Here is a 17834-nt window from a genome sequence, read left to right as displayed (position 1 = left end):
TTATGTTAGCTAGATAGGGTGCTATATCAAATGCTGTAGATTATTATTAGTATACACATATGTACTAGTAATAAGTGTTGCATTATGTAATAAGGAGTAGCATATCATAATACCGTGTACTACAATATTCGTTATAGTTGAGTGCTACTGTACATTTATATAAAATGATGACTATCATAACAGGAATGTACATATTCCCATGATTTATTGGTTTGAAGCTGTAGAGTGGTGAATTTACACATTTTGATTTGAGGTTGATAAAATATGCATTTTTACAGAAAATAGGAAAGAGTGCCTCTCCATGGACATCCTCGATATCCAGGTGTTACGCTCACTTTCGCTCTCTACACCTCTGGAGCAAAATTGAAGGCTCGAAGATAGCTGTTTGATTGGTCTCAGGTAAAAAAAAAAAAAAAAAAAAAAACAAACCGCTAGGCTGATAGCTGTCCTTTGAAGATTACAAAGGAGAGACGCCCAACTCCAAAGCCTGTCAATTTGTACCGTTACAAGACTGCGAGATTCTTTTGATGTACATCAAAGGATCGAACTGGTCTTCGCACATTGAGCCTTCACTTTGCTGACACATTCCAGGGGTGTAGAGAGCGAAAGTGAGCGTAACCCCTGGATATCGAGGATGATCCATGGACCAACTATACAATGTTGGTCTATTCAGTGTTATAGTCGTTAAAAATACATTTCACTGATCTTGGTTCTAATGAGGAGTAGCAGACTACAATGAATACACTAATGATGTAATAGTACTTCACCATGTAAACAAAACTACCGTCATACATATAGTTACATACAGCTGTAGATAGGAATCCTTATTTTGAAACTGGTTACTGTTGTTGATTTGCGATCTTTAAAGAATGGGCCACGATATCAAAAGATCTGGTATACAGTTACCATTTGTTCCTAGTCGAATTGAATAATGAAAACAAAATATACAACTGAGCCTCGCTAATTCAGCAAAAATAATCCAGTGTCCTCATTATCAAGTCGTTTCTTTTCCCTTTTAATAACTGTCACAGTAGTCAAATAGCTTTTCGAGTCTATGTGTGAATATTTCCTGTTCATATTTTTTCAAATGTTAGCGATTTGAATTCGAACAACTGTTCCGGTAACAAATTTGTAATTTCTTACTTGCAGATCATGTCACGTTTAGGTTTTATTGAATGTTGAAAGAAATATGAAATGAACAAATCTCAATTGAAGCTGAGGGAATAAAAATAAACGTTTAAATGAAAAAACAACAAAGATTGATATAACATAATAATTATTCATTTAACGTACAGTATACATAAAGGTTGTAATACATAATGGCGTCTTCCTACGTAGTTAAACAAACATTAAATCAAAATTTGTTTAACATGATTTTCAAAATTAAATCCCATGTAAATACACAATCCACCTGCATTGCGTCTGCGTGTAACTGAACGACTTTTAGAAAACAGTTCTCAGAACAGATTGTTCAACAAAATGTATTTAAGTTACATTAGCTGTGACAGTAAACCCAATGCGTGTTCCACAGCTCCACCGTCTGAGACCTGAAAAACACCTACTACTGTCTGTCACGATAAAGGTCAAGGCTGACAGCTGGTCTTACACAGAGACATCCCGAACAACCACAGCAATGCCTGGACTCGTTAGTGATTGCTAAAATAATTACAACTGGTAAGCAAATAAAATAACTAATAAACAACAAACTACTTATATTACAATAATACAGTGTAACTAATCAGATCAAGTTATTCAACTCGTCCATTCTATGTTGAATCAATTATTTAAAACATAAAAAGGGGTGTATTTTTTATAGAAGAGATTTTCTTATCATTAAGTGATATTTAGTAGTAGTTAAACAAAGTAGCTTAATAAGCTTAAGAATGTCCAGACATATTATCTTCTATTATTCATTGTTTGGTAATTAACAGAATAATTCGCAAATTGTTAATAATGATCTAATCGTCAAGAAGAAGGCTTGCATACTTTCTCTGCAATGGACTCACCTCATTTGTGGAAAAAAACTATTGTTGCGTGAATGCCTTGTTTATCTTAAAGTGTTACATTATTATTTTGTTTTTGCTTTTTTCTTACGTATAATAAAGTGTGAAACTATTAATAAGTTTTTTGCTTTTTGCTTTTTTTCGTATGTAAATTTAAGTGTAAAACATTTATTATTTTTTTGCCCTTAATTTCGTATGCATATTAAAGCGTAAAACTATTATTAAATGTTTGCTTTTTTCGTACGTATATTGAATATTTAAGTGTTAAACTACTATTATTTTTTTGCTTTACTTGCGTTTATTAAAGCGTGAAACTGCTATTAATATTTTGCTTTTTTTTTTCGTACGTACCCAAAATGTGAAACTACTTTTATTTGTTTTGCTTTTTTTTGTCCTACGTATCTAAAAGCGTGAAACTGATTTTTTTGCTTGTTTCATGGGGGAGGGTATCTTAAATAGTGAACATATTTTAACTGCTACATGATCATTATGCAGTATATCTGAATTGCTTATAGAAAGTTGGCCGGATGAAATGTTTGCGATAAAAAAAGGAATTGTGCACTGTTAATCTGAACATGAGATAAATATAAACACCTAGCCCAAAGTCCTGCTTATCTTAACAAAAAGATACAGAACTAGAAAATATTTGTAAACCATGCATACGCTCCCATTTTGATGGAAATTGAACTAACGCAAAACTAGTCATAGTTCCATTTTATCGGAGCCATATATTGTAATTACGAGTTATCTCCTCATTATGAGATTATGTGAAAGGTAATGTACGATACAGTATTCTTTATTATTTCAAGCGGAAATGATAGTCTTCTGTAACATTGCCAGTATTAATCAGAAGCGGAAATGATAGTCTTCTGTAACATTGCCAGTATTAATCAGAAAGTCTGATATACTTGACGTACGTAAGCTATTTTAGTAAAAAGGAAAATACTAATTTTAAGTGCTATTCTAGAAAATGACAAATGGATATAAAATATATAATGGGAAGGAGTGACATTGATTAATTAACATTCTTTTTAGTGGCCCACAGGCGAAAATGTTTGCAGGACATAAAATAGTGCCTCAATGCCCTCATATATTTTTTGATTTCTGAAATAATCTTTATACGATGAACCTTTGGATATTATCATAGATACAGGTTATAGTTAGATATACACCGGTACAACTTGATAATATGGTGAATCATCATGCAAAATAAAATACTTGGCATTAAGATGTGAAAATTAAACAAATTCTTTCTACAAATCAACTTTTCTAGACACAAGATTTGAACAAGCTGCCTCAAAGAACTCGGTGCTGAACACTTAACAGTGTAATAGTACCATACTTTGGGTAAACGATGTCACGGTCAGAATAACAAGATACTACACATGATATTAAACATTCACCAAAATGTCCTTAACAAACAACAAAGCATCCCATTATATTTCAAAATATAATTACAATGTTAATAAATAATTATTTAAAAAAAAAAGTCTTATTATATTAATAATTAATACTGTATTCAACCTCCATGCAATACATGAGCAAATTTGGAATATTATAATGATTACAGAATGCTTCCAAATTCTGAAAAAGCAGCGATAACCCTTTTTTCTCAAGCGAGCTGGTAAAATATTGTGAACGGATTAATTGTCAGACAAAAAAGAGAGCTTAAAAAGGAATGGGCAGTATAGTACAATGTCACAACATATCATTTTCAGAAATTGACTGATTGCCAACAATATTTTATTCTAAGGAATTAGCTGATTGCAAAACAAAGTGAAGGTATCACAATAAGATGTTCTCAGTTCTTATAAAAATTAACTGCCAATGGCCTTTAAATTGCACATTGATTTGCAGAAGGACAGAGTACAACGCCGGGTTTCTACTGATTTCTCTGTTTTCTTCAAGCAAATAAATGTTACGTTAAAATGACTTAGAATAACATACAAACAGTAAAATGTTTCAAACAAAATCCGTTTAAATTGGCTTTAGGTTAACCTGCATCCTGTTGTTGGTTTGTGTTGTACAGGACAGGTATACTACTTATTAACTAATACAACAACAAGTTTCATTTTATTTTTAGTCACACAAAACTTTAAGCTTTTATTTTTACGATTGTAACCACCTTGTCCGTCCAAACTGTTTCTTCACAAAACTTTGAGTTCATGAGGAACGAATCCACTCCAAAACCATATAAAGTTTCCTCACTGAAAGGACTTGATTAGAATTACTTTCACGTCAAAAGTTAAAGGTGAAGGTAACTGGTACACTTAAAAATTGGAATTTAGTTTCTGTTGATAATTCAGCTTCCCTTTAGTCAATCAAACTCAAACCTAATACATTGCTTTCTTACAGAGAGTGTTGCTTAAGATTGCTTTTGAAATCGGAAGGTCAAAGGTCAAGTTACAGTTACTAAAAATATATAATTGTTTTTGTACACAATCTTAAGTAGTCTGATACCACTCAAACTTCATGTGCTGCTCCCTTACAGAAAATTGGTTTATTTTTCAGTTTCGAAGTACAAAGGTTAAGGTCACTGTTACTTTACTGTAAATAGAACATTACAGTATGGACCACACAAACATATCATTATCAAAAACCAAACCATTCAACACTGATCTGGAGGAGTAGCATTGCTCTGCAATACCATTTTCACTACATATTATGGGCCAGATCTAAGACTAAAACTGTTCTTCTAATTGTTCTGGTGAAAGTGTTTGGCAAGTCGTATATTGTTTGATACTACGAAAATAATCATAATGCTTTATATCTTTCAAATAATGAAACATTGTCTGAAAGTCCGTGGAAACCCATCCATGAGGAAAGTATTATGCTCATTTCAACTACATGCTCAAGTGTTGTATATCCATAACATAAATTTCTACATTTATATATTGTATATGTATTATTGACAATGCTGTATAACAAATCATAGATAAAAACATATGTGTTCACTGACCAAATAGGGTTTTAAACTACAGCATTTACCCTTTCACCACTGAAAACCATAATGGACTCATCCATATCAATATATGGTAGAGTCTACTGAAGTTACATAGGGATGAAAGGATTAAGGGGCTATTTAATGAGGTTGGCATGTTTTACATCCACATCACAAAGTCCTTGACAATAATATTAGTAGAGTCTATCATGTATACGCTGGCAGGGTATGGATATTCTACCTCCAAGTGTAAAATTTGGGTCTGGGCTGAAGCTCTCACACCAAATCCTCACCCGATGGTAGGATTGCCTTATCTTATACATGTACCTATATAATAATTAAATCTTTTTCTCCTACTTCATATCTTAAGTTTTCACGTAAAACATGATATATAAAATGCAAATGTAACGCTTACTTGTTAGCAAAATTGACATAAATTGTATGCATAAACTAAGGCCAATTTTGAAAAGAGAAGAAAATAATACAGTACATAAAATGATTATGTATACAATAATGTACCTCAAATCCAAATATCCATGCAAGACTTTAAGAGTAGGTTTGTGCAATATAGCATATGTTCCTTAAGTGGTATCATTTGCCAGCGTTTTGACTGACTTATCGTTGTGATATAACACTGTCATCTGATTGTGATGTCATTGTAATAAACGTCACTGACAGCAATCATGTGGGAGAACGTTTAATTTGTTGCCCTTGATAAACAATTAATGCTGATACAATTACATTAAAAAAACAAAAGAACAAGAAATTATTTATCTTATCATTACACATTTTGTGGTAGTTATTCAAGCTGAAGCAAGGTTGGAATGCAAATTCAGGAACTTATCTGAATCATTAGCATTTTCCATTTTACCAAACATTTCTTCAGGTTGGTAATTAAATTTAAATAGTTGAAAGGTAATGTATCACTTACTGGTTGTCATACATAACCTTTCTACTTGAAGCATGGTCTATAACAACACCTTAATCATTGGCATGAGCGAGTCTTTTTTTTTTTACATTTAACATACTTGATAATTTATTTTGTGTATAAGATAAACGTTCAAAATTACTATAGGGACCATTTGTGCATATACTTTCATTTAAAAAGCTGTTGTTTTCCTTTTTGGTCAAAATTCAAATGTTGAAATTACATTGTCTTATTACATTAATTTTGAAGCTACATACAACTCTTGTTTGCAATATATTATGTAACAAAGTACCCAGATTGAGTTAAGTGTGAAATAAAATTGTGTCATCACTAATGACTAAATGACCCCTTAAAGATAGTTTTTAAGGGTCCCAGTGTTATTACAAGTGAACAAACATCATTCTTGAAGCAAAATCACTCCCCATATCTATACTGACTCGAGATGCAACTGAAAATAATTTGTGGTAAGCTTTTTCTTTACGATGCTCCAAATGTTTCCTGTGACGCATAAGTGATGTAGAGGAACCCATCACTGTCCTTTTCTTTGTTGTACACCTCACAGATCGGGGTTGTGTTGCTGACCATCGTCCTCTCATTCACCATTAAGAAGAAGGCTTGGGACGGATGCAGCTGAAGTCTCCTTCTACAAGGTCAGAAATCAATATGATAAGGGGTCAACAAGGTCAGGGATCAAAAAGGTAAGGGGTAAACAAGGTCGGGGATCAAAAAAGTCAGAGATCAATAATATTTTGCTTCAACAAGGTCAGGGATCAACAAGATCAGGGATCAACAAAGTCAGGGATCAACAAGGTCAGAAATAAACAAGGTCAGGGGTCAACAAGGTCAGGGATCAACAAGGTCAGAGATCAACAAGGTCAGGGATCAAAAAGGTCAGAGATCAACAAGGTCACAGATCAAAACGGTCAGAGATCAACAAGGTAAGGGATCAACAAGGTCAGGGATCAACAAGGGTAACAAATCAAGTATAAAATGGTGAAAAATGTTGTTTTTATATCTGACAGCGATAACAGATTTATTTGATTTACAAAATAAAATTACCAAAATTAAAAACAGCCCTATAGTCACTAACAGTTGCCGGGGTGTATAATTGTACCAGACAAAAGCAAAAATCACCCTAGTAAAACATTATAATGCTTCTTTCCAATGGTATGTTGGTTTAGTGCTAGCCTTCATACTATATTATATATATTGTGTTTAAGCAACCAAAGGGGACTGTTATTAATAGTCCTTACATTACTCTAATTAGACTTCATTATGATACAAATCAGTTGTCTTAAGCTTTTAGCTTTGTGTTTGTAATGCAGACAGCTAATTATGGTCTGTATAATGACTATAGAATGGTAAAAGCTGCCAAGTTGTATCTTTTTAATACATCATGTTAAAATTAAAAGCACTTGTTGTACTGTTAAGATAACTTCTTACAATGGCAAAATACTTAACAAGTACATGCACTATAGTTTAGATTTCTTAATTTTATCTTGGTATATAGGGGAAAATATGAAACAGTTACATACGATTATATTCTAAGGCATTGTGAATCACACAGTGGGTATCTTCATTGTATGTACCACTGTCAAATGCAATGTCAAATATATATAATGTCAACACGTTTGATGTAAGGAGGACAGTTGTTCAATTTCAAACCAATCTGCCTAGGCATTGAGGATGGTTTTGCACTACTTTACTGAAAATACAGTAGTGTTCAAATTTCTGTAAAAGCCTCTTGTACCAAATTTGAAAGAAATAGAACACTTCATTGTAGTTTCAGGTTTTCAAAAACATATCAAGTTTTTTTAATTTACTATAAAATTACTACATGTACATATCAAAAATGAACAAAATTGGACAATAAGTAATTTCAATTTACCAGAAACCTCTTGATTAGATTCTATGCAAAATAAGGTAATGAATACCTGTGTGATAGTGTTCAAAGTTCCATATTATAACTATAAACAAAATTTGAATCAAATAAATAATACCTAAAATTTCTGACCAAGAGGAGTCCTTATTTTAATGTTACATGTATGCTAATGTGATAGCAACAGAATAGAGTTTAAAGATTTAATATCTATTTACTCCTGTGAATTTGATTGAAGGATTTTATTTTAACAAATGATAGAGCTCCATCTTTGCTAAATTAAGGCAAAAGAGAATGACCCTAGGCCTTTTGGTTCACAAGAAAAAGATTTTTTGATCCCTGTGCCCTTAGATAAAATTTAATGTCATGTTATTAGTTGAACAACTTCAATAATCTGTCCCCCATTCCTACCAGCTACAGGCTAAATATCGTGACCCTAGGCAAAAGAAGAAGTGCAAATGACAATTGTTAACAGATGATGGGCAATGGATGAAGAGCTTGAGGTGCAAAGAATAGCAATATATCACTTTAGTTTCAGCTCAAGAGACCTATGAGACAGTTACAACATACAATATGCAATTATTTGTCATGGACAGATTGGGTGTCAAATTTCATAACTAGAATATTACCCCCCATTTTTCTGGTTGATTTTGAAAACCTCTACTTGCCCCACCTATATTTTCATAGTAAATGCAGAGTATCACTCGAGTGAAATTCAACACCTTTGGTAGTTTACCTTTATACAAGATATACATAGAATTGTTTATATACCTGATAATCTTGACCAGTTCAGACATATTCACATTGTCGGGAACCAGAAACTTGGTCTTGTCTAGTAATGGTAAGCTGTTTTCTCTCTCATATCTCTCGATGATCACCTGTAGGATAAGAGTGAAGGTCAAATAATTCATCATATATTTGTCCACGCTGTACATTTTGTATATGATAATGTGCAGGGGTAGAGGTCAAGCAATTTCTTTTTATACTTAAGTATATGTATACACTTTATTGTGTTTTACTCATACATATTATCTCTATAATAATTATATTACCTTCTCGGGCTACTGTGGTCAAGTTTAAACAATCTATGATAACTATAAAAGTTGAGGTCAGAAATCTCCTGTGTTTTATAATGTGCTGGTATAGGTCTCATGTTATAATCAAATATATAGGTATCTCTATAGGATTGCATCGGCTTAGAGATCAGTTGCAACTTAAAAGACGTTGTTGATCTAGAAATTACATCAATTAAATATTTCTTAAATTTTTACAAAAATACAAGAATATTGATTCTGAAGATGAACAGTGAAAACATATACTGCATTCCTTATATATAATTACCGGTATTTTATCCACATGCTGCATCTTGATGGAATCAACATCATTCTGTCTTTGATCTAAGAAAAAGAATATAAGAAAATTCAGTATTATCAACAGTTGTACATGTATTAGGTTGAGGTGACCCGGCAAGTTAGATTTTTAAGCAATGTGGTATGACCCTGGGACCTACCTACTTAGCACTTAGTTCAGTGTGTGGATGGATAACTCTGAACATTACATGCTCGTTATATAATTAGGTAACACTTTGTTGAGTGATAAAAGACTTTTTAGGACAAATATTAACAATCAATAATATATATAGGATCTTAAAAAAAAATTCATTTCATATGAGATTTTATGAAACGAGTCTTAGGAGTTTATATTTTTGCGAGCCTTGGCGAGCAAAAATTAAAACTTCGAGACGAGAATTTATTTAAGATCCTATATGCATTATTGATTGTTAATAAAAGAAAAAGAAAAAAAAATTGATTCGACAATTTTGGCAAAAGTTATTGCCCTTTGTTCATTTCAGTATTTTATTTTTTGTCCGGAGATTTTCTCCTACAATTTTTATAGCATGTCAGCTAACTACTCTTAGAATGATGCAGATCTTATTTCAATGTAAGAAAGTATATAACACTATATGGCATTCGACGGGCGTATATTGTTCCGCCCGGCGGTACTCTTGTTTCGTAGTGAAATATGGGTTGTTTGAAGGAAAATTATTTTTCATTCTTTTCACATTTGAAATTAATGAAAATAGGGGAAGTTCATACCAACACAAGATTGACTTTTTTTACAAACAGTGTTTACTGATATAAGAATGTCTCCTTCACGCCTATTTTGCCCCCACAGAAAACAAGAGGCCCAAGGGCCTTAGCGGTCACCTGAGTTATATCATAGGTACTGGTAGCTTTATTTTATTGTTTAGATGTGATGTGGAAATCAGCATGTAAACTAAGTGAAATACAATACTTGTCATGTCATCAATGGATAAGAATTTGAAAATATTGGTAAATGTTCCCTTTGGGGCCCCGCCCTAGCCCCTGGGGATGGGGCAGGAATCCTAATTTTACAAAGTAAAACTCTCATTTACCCAAGATGATTCTGACTAAGTTTGAGCAATTTTCTGCTGAAAATGGATAAAATATATACCGAAAAGTGTTATTTCCCTATATAAACTATATTAAACGTTAACCCCTCCCCAAGGGAGAACGGATAGCTCGGGGTCCTGATATTTTCAATTTAAATAAAGCCCCTGATGATCTTTCTTTCCACGTAAAGAAAATCACTGTAGTACCTCTGAGTCTGGAGAAGAAGATTTTTGAAATATTGATTAATTTTCCCTTTGGGGCCCCGCCCTGGCCCCAGGGGTCGGGGTAGGAATCTCAATTTTACAATTTGAAACCATCTACCTCCAAGGATAATTCTCACCAAGTAAAAATAATTTCCTACAGAAAGTTGTCAAAATATACCCAAAAGTGTTATTTCCCTATATAAACTATAGTAAACTTTACCCCCTCCCCAAGGGAGAACGGATAGCTCGGGGGTCCTGAAATTTACAATTTAAGTAAAGCCCCTGATGATCTTTCTTTCCACGTAGAGAAAATCACTGTAGTACCTCTGAGTCTGGAGAAGAAGATTTTTGAAATATTGATTAATTTTCCCTTTGGGGCCCCGCCCTGGCCCCAGGGGTTGGGGTAGGAATCCCAATTTTACAATTTTGAAGCCTCATCTACCAAGGATGATTCTGACCAAGTTTGAAAAAAATCCATCCACTGGTTCTTGAGAAGAAGTTGAAAATGTAAAAGTTTACGCACGACAGACGACGGACGAAAAGCGATTGGAATAGGTCACCTGAGCAAAGCTCAGGTGACCTAAAAATTGGTGACAACGAAGGCGTACATTTTTGCTGGTGTGTTCATGCAGACTAACTGTTTTTGTCACAGGCTCAGAAAATAAATATGTGAATAATTTCTTAAGATTCTTTTTTCATCGGTCAACCTTTTTTAATATACCTACTGGGAGATACCACCAAAAAGATCATAATAATAATGATAATAATAAAGTTTTTGGTTAAATTTGTTGAGAATATCGGTCTTCTGATCAAAATAATTCACATCTTTTTAAGTTCAGTTTGAATCTTTACATAATTGATCTATACATTCAGGAATTTAGACTCTACCATATCAAATATAACGCCCTGAGCTCGTTGGATTTACCATCTCTGTTACGTTTGAGTATTACAATGTTCCCTTTTTTTCATTTTATTTTTAGACTTATTTCTTTATATATTAAATTGGTATGTCGTCTAATATATATAGCACAAAGTTTATTTACTTCACAGTGATAATGAAACAAGTCCTCCTCCCCCACCCCCCCGCTAAAATAAAATTGCCCACCTGGTGTGGGGCGGGCTAATAGGAGTAATGTTGTAGCATGCAGGCGACACAATTTGGAATCGAACCTGGTCGCCTGGTGGAAGGTGAGGGTATTTGGTTATATCGGGCCAAGGTAATATCGGCCACAATGCTATCAACTAGCGCAAAAATATCATAGTAATCATAGTAATATTCCATCATTGAAAATCTTTGTAGAGATTGTGGCGATGCCTCTTCTTTTTGCTTTATTCGCGTTTACCTTTAACGCCTTTACTTCCGGTTGCGCGCAAGCTTAATATGTAAAGTTTATTTACAGTTTATGTACACGCAATGTTCACTGTTTAATAAAAGGAAGCACTGAATTTCCTGGGATGAGTATTCCAGTGCTTGTTCAGTTGATGCTTGAACGTATTGATGTTTTCTGCCGAAACTACTTCCTCTGTAAGGTTGTTCCATATATTGACAACTCTCAGTTGCTGAAGACATTTCTGTTTATGTTTAATCTGAATGTTTTTTAGTGCCCCCTTGTGGGGTTTACTTCCGGTGGTGCACACATGTCGGCCCGTTTGACGATGTCAATCCCGTTCAGTATTTTGTATAGTTCTACCATATCTGCATGTTCCCTTCTGTATTCCAGTGTTGGTAGTCCCAATTTTCGTAATCTGTTGGTGTACGACATGTCCTTAAGTTGCGGGATTCTTTTTGTGGCTCGACGTTGTACGTTTTCAATGGCAATTTTGTCTTTCAACAGCATCGGGGACCAAACGGTGGAGCTATACTCTATATGCAGTCTTACCAGTGTCTTGTAAAGGGCAACAAATGTATTGGAAAAATAGATAACAATCATGGATGACAATAATAATGATAAAAATATATATACATAATGAATAAGTAAATATCAAAGATTAGCAAAAGCTACGTTTCGTTCAGGCTTTGTCTTTTTCACGTAGGCCTATCTATTGATAGAAGCGAGTTCCTGTGTTACGATCAAGGAGACGCGCAGTTTCTATCATTGCTTGATCAGCTGATAATTTGGTCTGTTACTGTGAAAAATTATGCAGGTCTATATAAATTTTCATTTGATGGGTCGGTTCCTGACAAAACTTAAGGATCTATCGGCAGAACTCAACGAGTTATCTTTACCAAACGTTCTTCTTTCTTTAAAAGGTTTCATTTTCTCCATGATGCCTCAGTTTGTTTTGGTCCAGTTATGATAACTTCCGGGAAGGAATTGTGTTGGTTGGTTATAACTATTTTACACATACGTGACGACCTGTGTACGAAATATGTTTTTAAATAGAGACAAACACCCTAGAATTAATGTAAATTTCTATCTCACTATTCAAAAATAATCAAATTATTCTGTTACATATATTTATATGAATAAGTCGAAAAAACTAAGAAGTAAAACGAAATAACACCTTCAGTGTTTCATTTGTATGTTCAATACATAGAACAGCCAACAACATTTTCGGAAAGTCTTGTGTTTTTATAATACTTCTAAAGGCATTCCGAGTAAAACGTACTTTCGTTTTCTGAAGATGTTGCCATGGTGGTTTCCTTTATCAAAAATGACAAAATAATAATGTAAATATGAGTGAATCAATCCCGAAAATCTATTTGTGATGTGAAGTTGATTTCTTCATATTTTACAAGTTGATACTATCTATGTCCTTTTTATTTGTACTATGTACTTTGTATTCTAACAAAACAGCAAAACATGTCAATCCGGAAGTAAACACAAATTATGCATTTATTATAAATATGAACTAGTGACATATATAGATGTTTGATGGTAATCCAGGAAGGTCTGACAGTCTTCCTTTATATGACAGTGTTTTGGGATTATTTGTCATTTTCTATTTTTGGAAATGATGATTTAAAAATAGAACAAGCGAGTCATTTCTTCCTACTCAACGTCGCGAAGCTGCTTGTGGTCAGTGAGTTATAAATTGACAACTTGTATTCCTTAGGTCTGCCTGTAATAATATGAATTTGTCTGCGGCTTGAAACAGTCTCCATGTCCGGATCCACAGGCTTTGGATTTGCATTTATGCTCTCTAAAAAGTAAATACTGCCACTTTCTACGCCGAGTAAATTCTGTTAGCAAGTAGATAAACCACTGATATAGATATAACATTAACTATATTATAACATTTCATATGAATATTTTTTTATATTTATTTCAAACAAAAAGCTTTCTGTCATGTCATGTAACTGAATAATGTAATGTCAATTAATGTAACATGATGTGATGTTCAATGTTTATTCTCCCACCCTTCACAGATGTGTCTCCTGTTTTAGACGGGAAAGATCAGCTTGTCACCCCCTAAGGGGAGATAGCCTCTTGTTGATTAAGACGTGTTAAATTGTGACGTCATTAAAATGTGTCTTCTGTAATTGTGACATCATCAAAAGTGAATGACGATAATTCATACCCCACATGTGCTTTGTTTACAAACATATGGCAGACTAATGTCGGTGGAGTTGTGACTGAAATAAAATGATGGGAGTAAAATTATCATCTCCTACCTTGAAGGTGTAACAGAAAAATGTCCAACCCTCCGGGTAATTTTTAGAGACTGATGGGTCAGACAACCAAAACACATCACCCCTCAGGTAGGATATTTCGCTGTCACACATCACTCAAGGTAGGGAAATATTCTAGAAAGTGAGTGAGTGAGTATTATTCTACTGGATTGAAGAACACCGAAAAGTATAGACAATAGTAATTAATTGATAGAGAGAATAGAAAAAACATGGTTATATCACTGTAGCAAAACACAGAAGTTACATTTAGCTCTCCCTGGTGAAACAAGATACATGTTCCATGCATGTTCTGAGAGTATCTATAAGGCATGCAGGCACACTGAGGTACATTCCATACTGCTATTGCTTAGATAATGCATAACATATGTGTAAGTGAATGTACCTGAGTAATATTAATACATTGTATACTTTAATGTGTTTTTTTAGCTACATGTACATTGTATACTTTAAAGTGTTTATTTAGCTTCATGTACATTGTATACTCTAATGTGTTTATTTAGCTACATGTACATTGTATACTTTAATGTGTTTATTTAGCTACACATACATTGTATACTTTAATGTGTTTATTTAGCTACATTGTATGCTTAAATGTGCTTATTTACATTTAGCTACATTGTATACAGTAATACGCGTATTGGTAGCTACATTGTATACAGTAATATGCGTATTGGTAGCTATATTGTATACAGTAATACGCATATTGGTAGCTACATTTTATACTGTCATACACCTTGTATGGTTGTTTAGCTACATTGTATATATATATTTACAGTAATTACTGCAATATTTGGGGGTTTTCTGGGATTTTTCTGCCAAGAACTTTGAATTCTGGTGTACTCATGGCTTCCAAAACATCCAAGACGATCTTTCATGACAAGCATCCCAATGGAACCGCAATCGTGAAGGAAGAGTTAAAGCTGCCCAAGTGCTTCTCATCAAGGCTTGCCTTTATGCTTTATAATGTTTTTTCAAAGGAAGTAAGTATAACACTGGCAAAAATGTAATTTTGCAAATATGTCTAAAGAGATTAGTTGACCTAATGAAATTTGGTTTCCATAGTAAGATAGTGATCATTTGGTAAATCTTAATCTTTCAACAGCAGATGTCAAAACATTAGTCATTGAAACACTTGGAATTAAATTTCAACTTAAGTATTACCAAATCACGATTAATACAATGTCAAGACTGTTTTTCTTTTGCAACATGTAATTGATAACCAACAAATGATATCCCCATTTTCATATACCATATGTGTCCATAGATTGCAACAAAATATTATGAAATAGTTTAGTAAATTATATTGATACACAGATTTTATTCTGACTAAAGGACTAGAATATACTCTGCTGTCAGCTCTGTACAATTACAGACTAATACATAATTATATAATAATTATGACATCATCATTGACATACAAAATGTATTTCCGCGAAGTGAATATAAATGACTGATTATGTAGTTTAAATGTATAGTAAGGTAAGTATTCCCAATTGAAGTAATACATGTGTTCTTAATTTTGAAATAAATATTCAATCAATATATTAACTACCAGTGGATTAAAATTGGTTCCCTGGAATTAAAGCATATTGAGGTAAGATTCAAATGATTTAACAGTTCTTGATGAGATGATCTCAAATGGTAGACTGTTCCAAATGTCAGCAGTTGTATGACTGAATGAAGTTTGTTACCTACATCTAGGCATGTTCTCTATTACCTGGTAGTATGGTTTGTATTCATGGCCCCTTGTAGCAGTATTGTTCTAACTGCATATGATTAAATTGGTAACCTCAGGATCATATTTCCTGTCATGGTTTTAAAACGTTCTATCATGTCTCCTCTGACACACCTGTAAGCTAACGTCAGGAGCTGCAAGAGTCTGCCATTCCTGGTATATATTTAGTGGGTCTTCTCTGGATGTTTCTAATTGCCTATATATGTTTTACTAGATGATACTATAAGATTGATAACTGTGTTGTTATTTTAACCCAGTCATGATATGTTGTAATTTGTCCTTCTAGGTTTGGGTTATGTCCCTTATGTTGCTTATGGACTTGCTATTGCTATAAAGCTCAATGTGCAGTGATGAATGGGTAGTTGATATGTTTGCTATTACTTGACTGTCACTAATTATTAGAAAATAAGATACCGGGTATGTCTTCCAAATGTCATGCTTATTTAGAGACACAGTTTTGTCTGTAACATACAAAATAAATAATTCTGAAGCCTTATTATTAGTAACACACACATTGGTCTATCTAGGAGAATGGAGTCCTTTCTTCACAAATTATGTCTGAAATACAAGTGTAAAACTTTGTCACACACTTCTGTCTTTTTTAGGAATGTGAGGAGTTCATCAAACACACAAGGAAGCTGGGATATCAGGAAGCTCTAGTCAATATAGGGTTTGGCAGGTAGGTCACCAATACTTACATCCTTTGTTCTCTAAAACTCTAAAACTATTTTATCCAGTCTAGAGGATGCTAGTTATTCTGACAAAGGAGTTGGTCCGTGAAAACCAAAACAGATCTTTCCTTCAACTAATTCTTTGATAAATGATGAGCCAATCAGATGAGAGTTGAAGGAGCTTGTTTTTTTTACCTTGACCTCTCTGTAAATAATATTTTTTTGTAAAAATTATTCATAGAAATTCAGTGTTTTATTACACCATTTACAAATGGTATTAGTTTAAAGAATTTGGTGAAACCAAACTTGTATTTTTAAGTAGTTATTTACTAATGGTGTGTAATATCTACTTATTCAGACAGAAGAAGATGACTGATGTGCGTAATAATGATCGCTGTATATGGGACACCTTAGAAGAGTCCGGTAAAATATTAAATCGCATCAAACCTTATCTCCCACCTGTATGGAATCATCATAAACTGGTGGGGCTAAATGAAAGGTGAGAGGAATCATTATTCCCTGATGTTAATGATTTATGATATTTCCCATAGGACTGTGAAGGTTTTGTGGTAAATGCTGGTTTTGCAGTGTGCAGAATATCACTTATCTATTGCTATTCACAGTAAAGTGACATATAACAGAGGTCTGTCCATCCATTGTAGGTCTGTTCATTGTCTGTCCATCCAATGGCTGTCCATCCATTGTCTGTCCATTGTCTGTCCACCCAATGGCTGTCCATTCATTGTCTGTCTGTTATCTTGATATTCGTTGTCTTGTCTTTTGTCTGTCCATTAATTGTCTGTTAATATTGCCTATCCATCCATTGTCTGTTCATGGTCTTTTCAATCAAAAGACTATATAAGTCCAGAGCAGCCAAAAAGAATTAGAACAAATTAATTTGGAAAATTTCCATATGGAATTAACCTACTCAATATCTGAGTCAAGCTGATGTCATCATTATTGGCTAAAATTGATGATTTTCTATTGGAGATTTGTTTTTTACTCTTCCTAAAAAAGAAATTTATTTTATTTTTCATATTTTGCCTAACTTTTGTCAATTTGGGTTCAAATTACAGTTTGTTGACACTTGGTTACATACTTGGGTTTTGTCTGTTTTGAAAAAAAAAGTTGCTGGTCTGATAATTTTAGTGTCTTGATCATTATTTTAGTTTACCTGTATCACCTATGTCAGGTACATTAAAAAAGAAAATTAATCTAAACACTAAAATCGTCAGTGCATGTCTCACTATTTAAGGGGCTGCAGTGGTTAAGGCATCTGACACTCTGCTACCACTAGCCCTCCACCACTGGGTCGTGGGTTTGTTATGGTGTCTGACATTCTGCTACCACTAGCCCTCCACCACTGGGTCACGGGTTTGTTATGGTGTCTGACACTCTGCTACCACTAGCCCTCCACCACTGGGTC

The 17834-nt window shown here is 33.7% G+C and overlaps 2 protein-coding genes across 9 annotated transcripts in view; one reads left to right on the top strand and one right to left on the bottom strand.

Moving 5' to 3' along the window:
- Positions 1-1259: 1259 nt before the first annotated feature.
- LOC110463882 (microtubule-associated proteins 1A/1B light chain 3B-like) lies at positions 1260-12689 on the bottom strand. The gene is made up of 4 exons (XM_021518794.1): positions 12596-12689; positions 9093-9148; positions 8523-8629; positions 1260-6515 (listed from the first exon to the last, which is right to left on the bottom strand). The coding sequence occupies exons 1-4, from the start codon at positions 12633-12635 to the stop codon at positions 6350-6352; spliced, it is 369 nt and encodes a 122-aa protein (XP_021374469.1). The 5' UTR covers positions 12636-12689; the 3' UTR covers positions 1260-6349.
- Positions 12690-12957: 268 nt separating this feature from the next.
- The window catches only part of LOC110463888 (probable prolyl 4-hydroxylase 3), a 15927-nt gene continuing 11050 nt past the window's right edge, over positions 12958-17834 (top strand). Inside the window, exons 1-5 of one of the 8 annotated variants that reach the window (XM_021518803.1) lie at positions 12958-13039; positions 13426-13519; positions 14823-14982; positions 16343-16416; positions 16767-16907. In XM_021518803.1, the coding sequence (XP_021374478.1) occupies positions 13473-13519; positions 14823-14982; positions 16343-16416; positions 16767-16907 (422 nt within the window). In that variant the 5' untranslated portion in view covers positions 12958-13039; positions 13426-13472. The other 7 variants (XM_021518800.1, XM_021518808.1, XM_021518804.1 and 4 more) reach the window with 7 other exon arrangements.

Source organism: Mizuhopecten yessoensis, unplaced genomic scaffold, assembly GCF_002113885.1.
Source record: "Mizuhopecten yessoensis strain PY_sf001 unplaced genomic scaffold, ASM211388v2 scaffold10939, whole genome shotgun sequence".
NCBI lineage: Eukaryota > Metazoa > Mollusca > Bivalvia > Pectinida > Pectinidae > Mizuhopecten > Mizuhopecten yessoensis.
Note: the sequence above shows the minus strand (reverse complement) of the source record. Positions and strands in the feature narration are given on the sequence as shown.

What these genes read in the sequence shown, in the direction of transcription:
- LOC110463882 (XM_021518794.1), bottom strand. Translation starts at nt 12,635, where the DNA reads ATGGAGAAAATGAAACCTTTTAAAGAAAGAAGAACGTTTG. An exon ending in TAAAGAAAGAAGAACGTTTG is followed by an intron (nt 9,149 to 12,595) that starts GTAAAGATAACT and finishes TCTTTTTCTTAG; the next exon opens with ATCAAAGACAGAATGATGTT. An exon ending in AGCATGTGGATAAAATACCG is followed by an intron (nt 8,630 to 9,092) that starts GTAATTATATAT and finishes CTTATCCTACAG; the next exon opens with GTGATCATCGAGAGATATGA.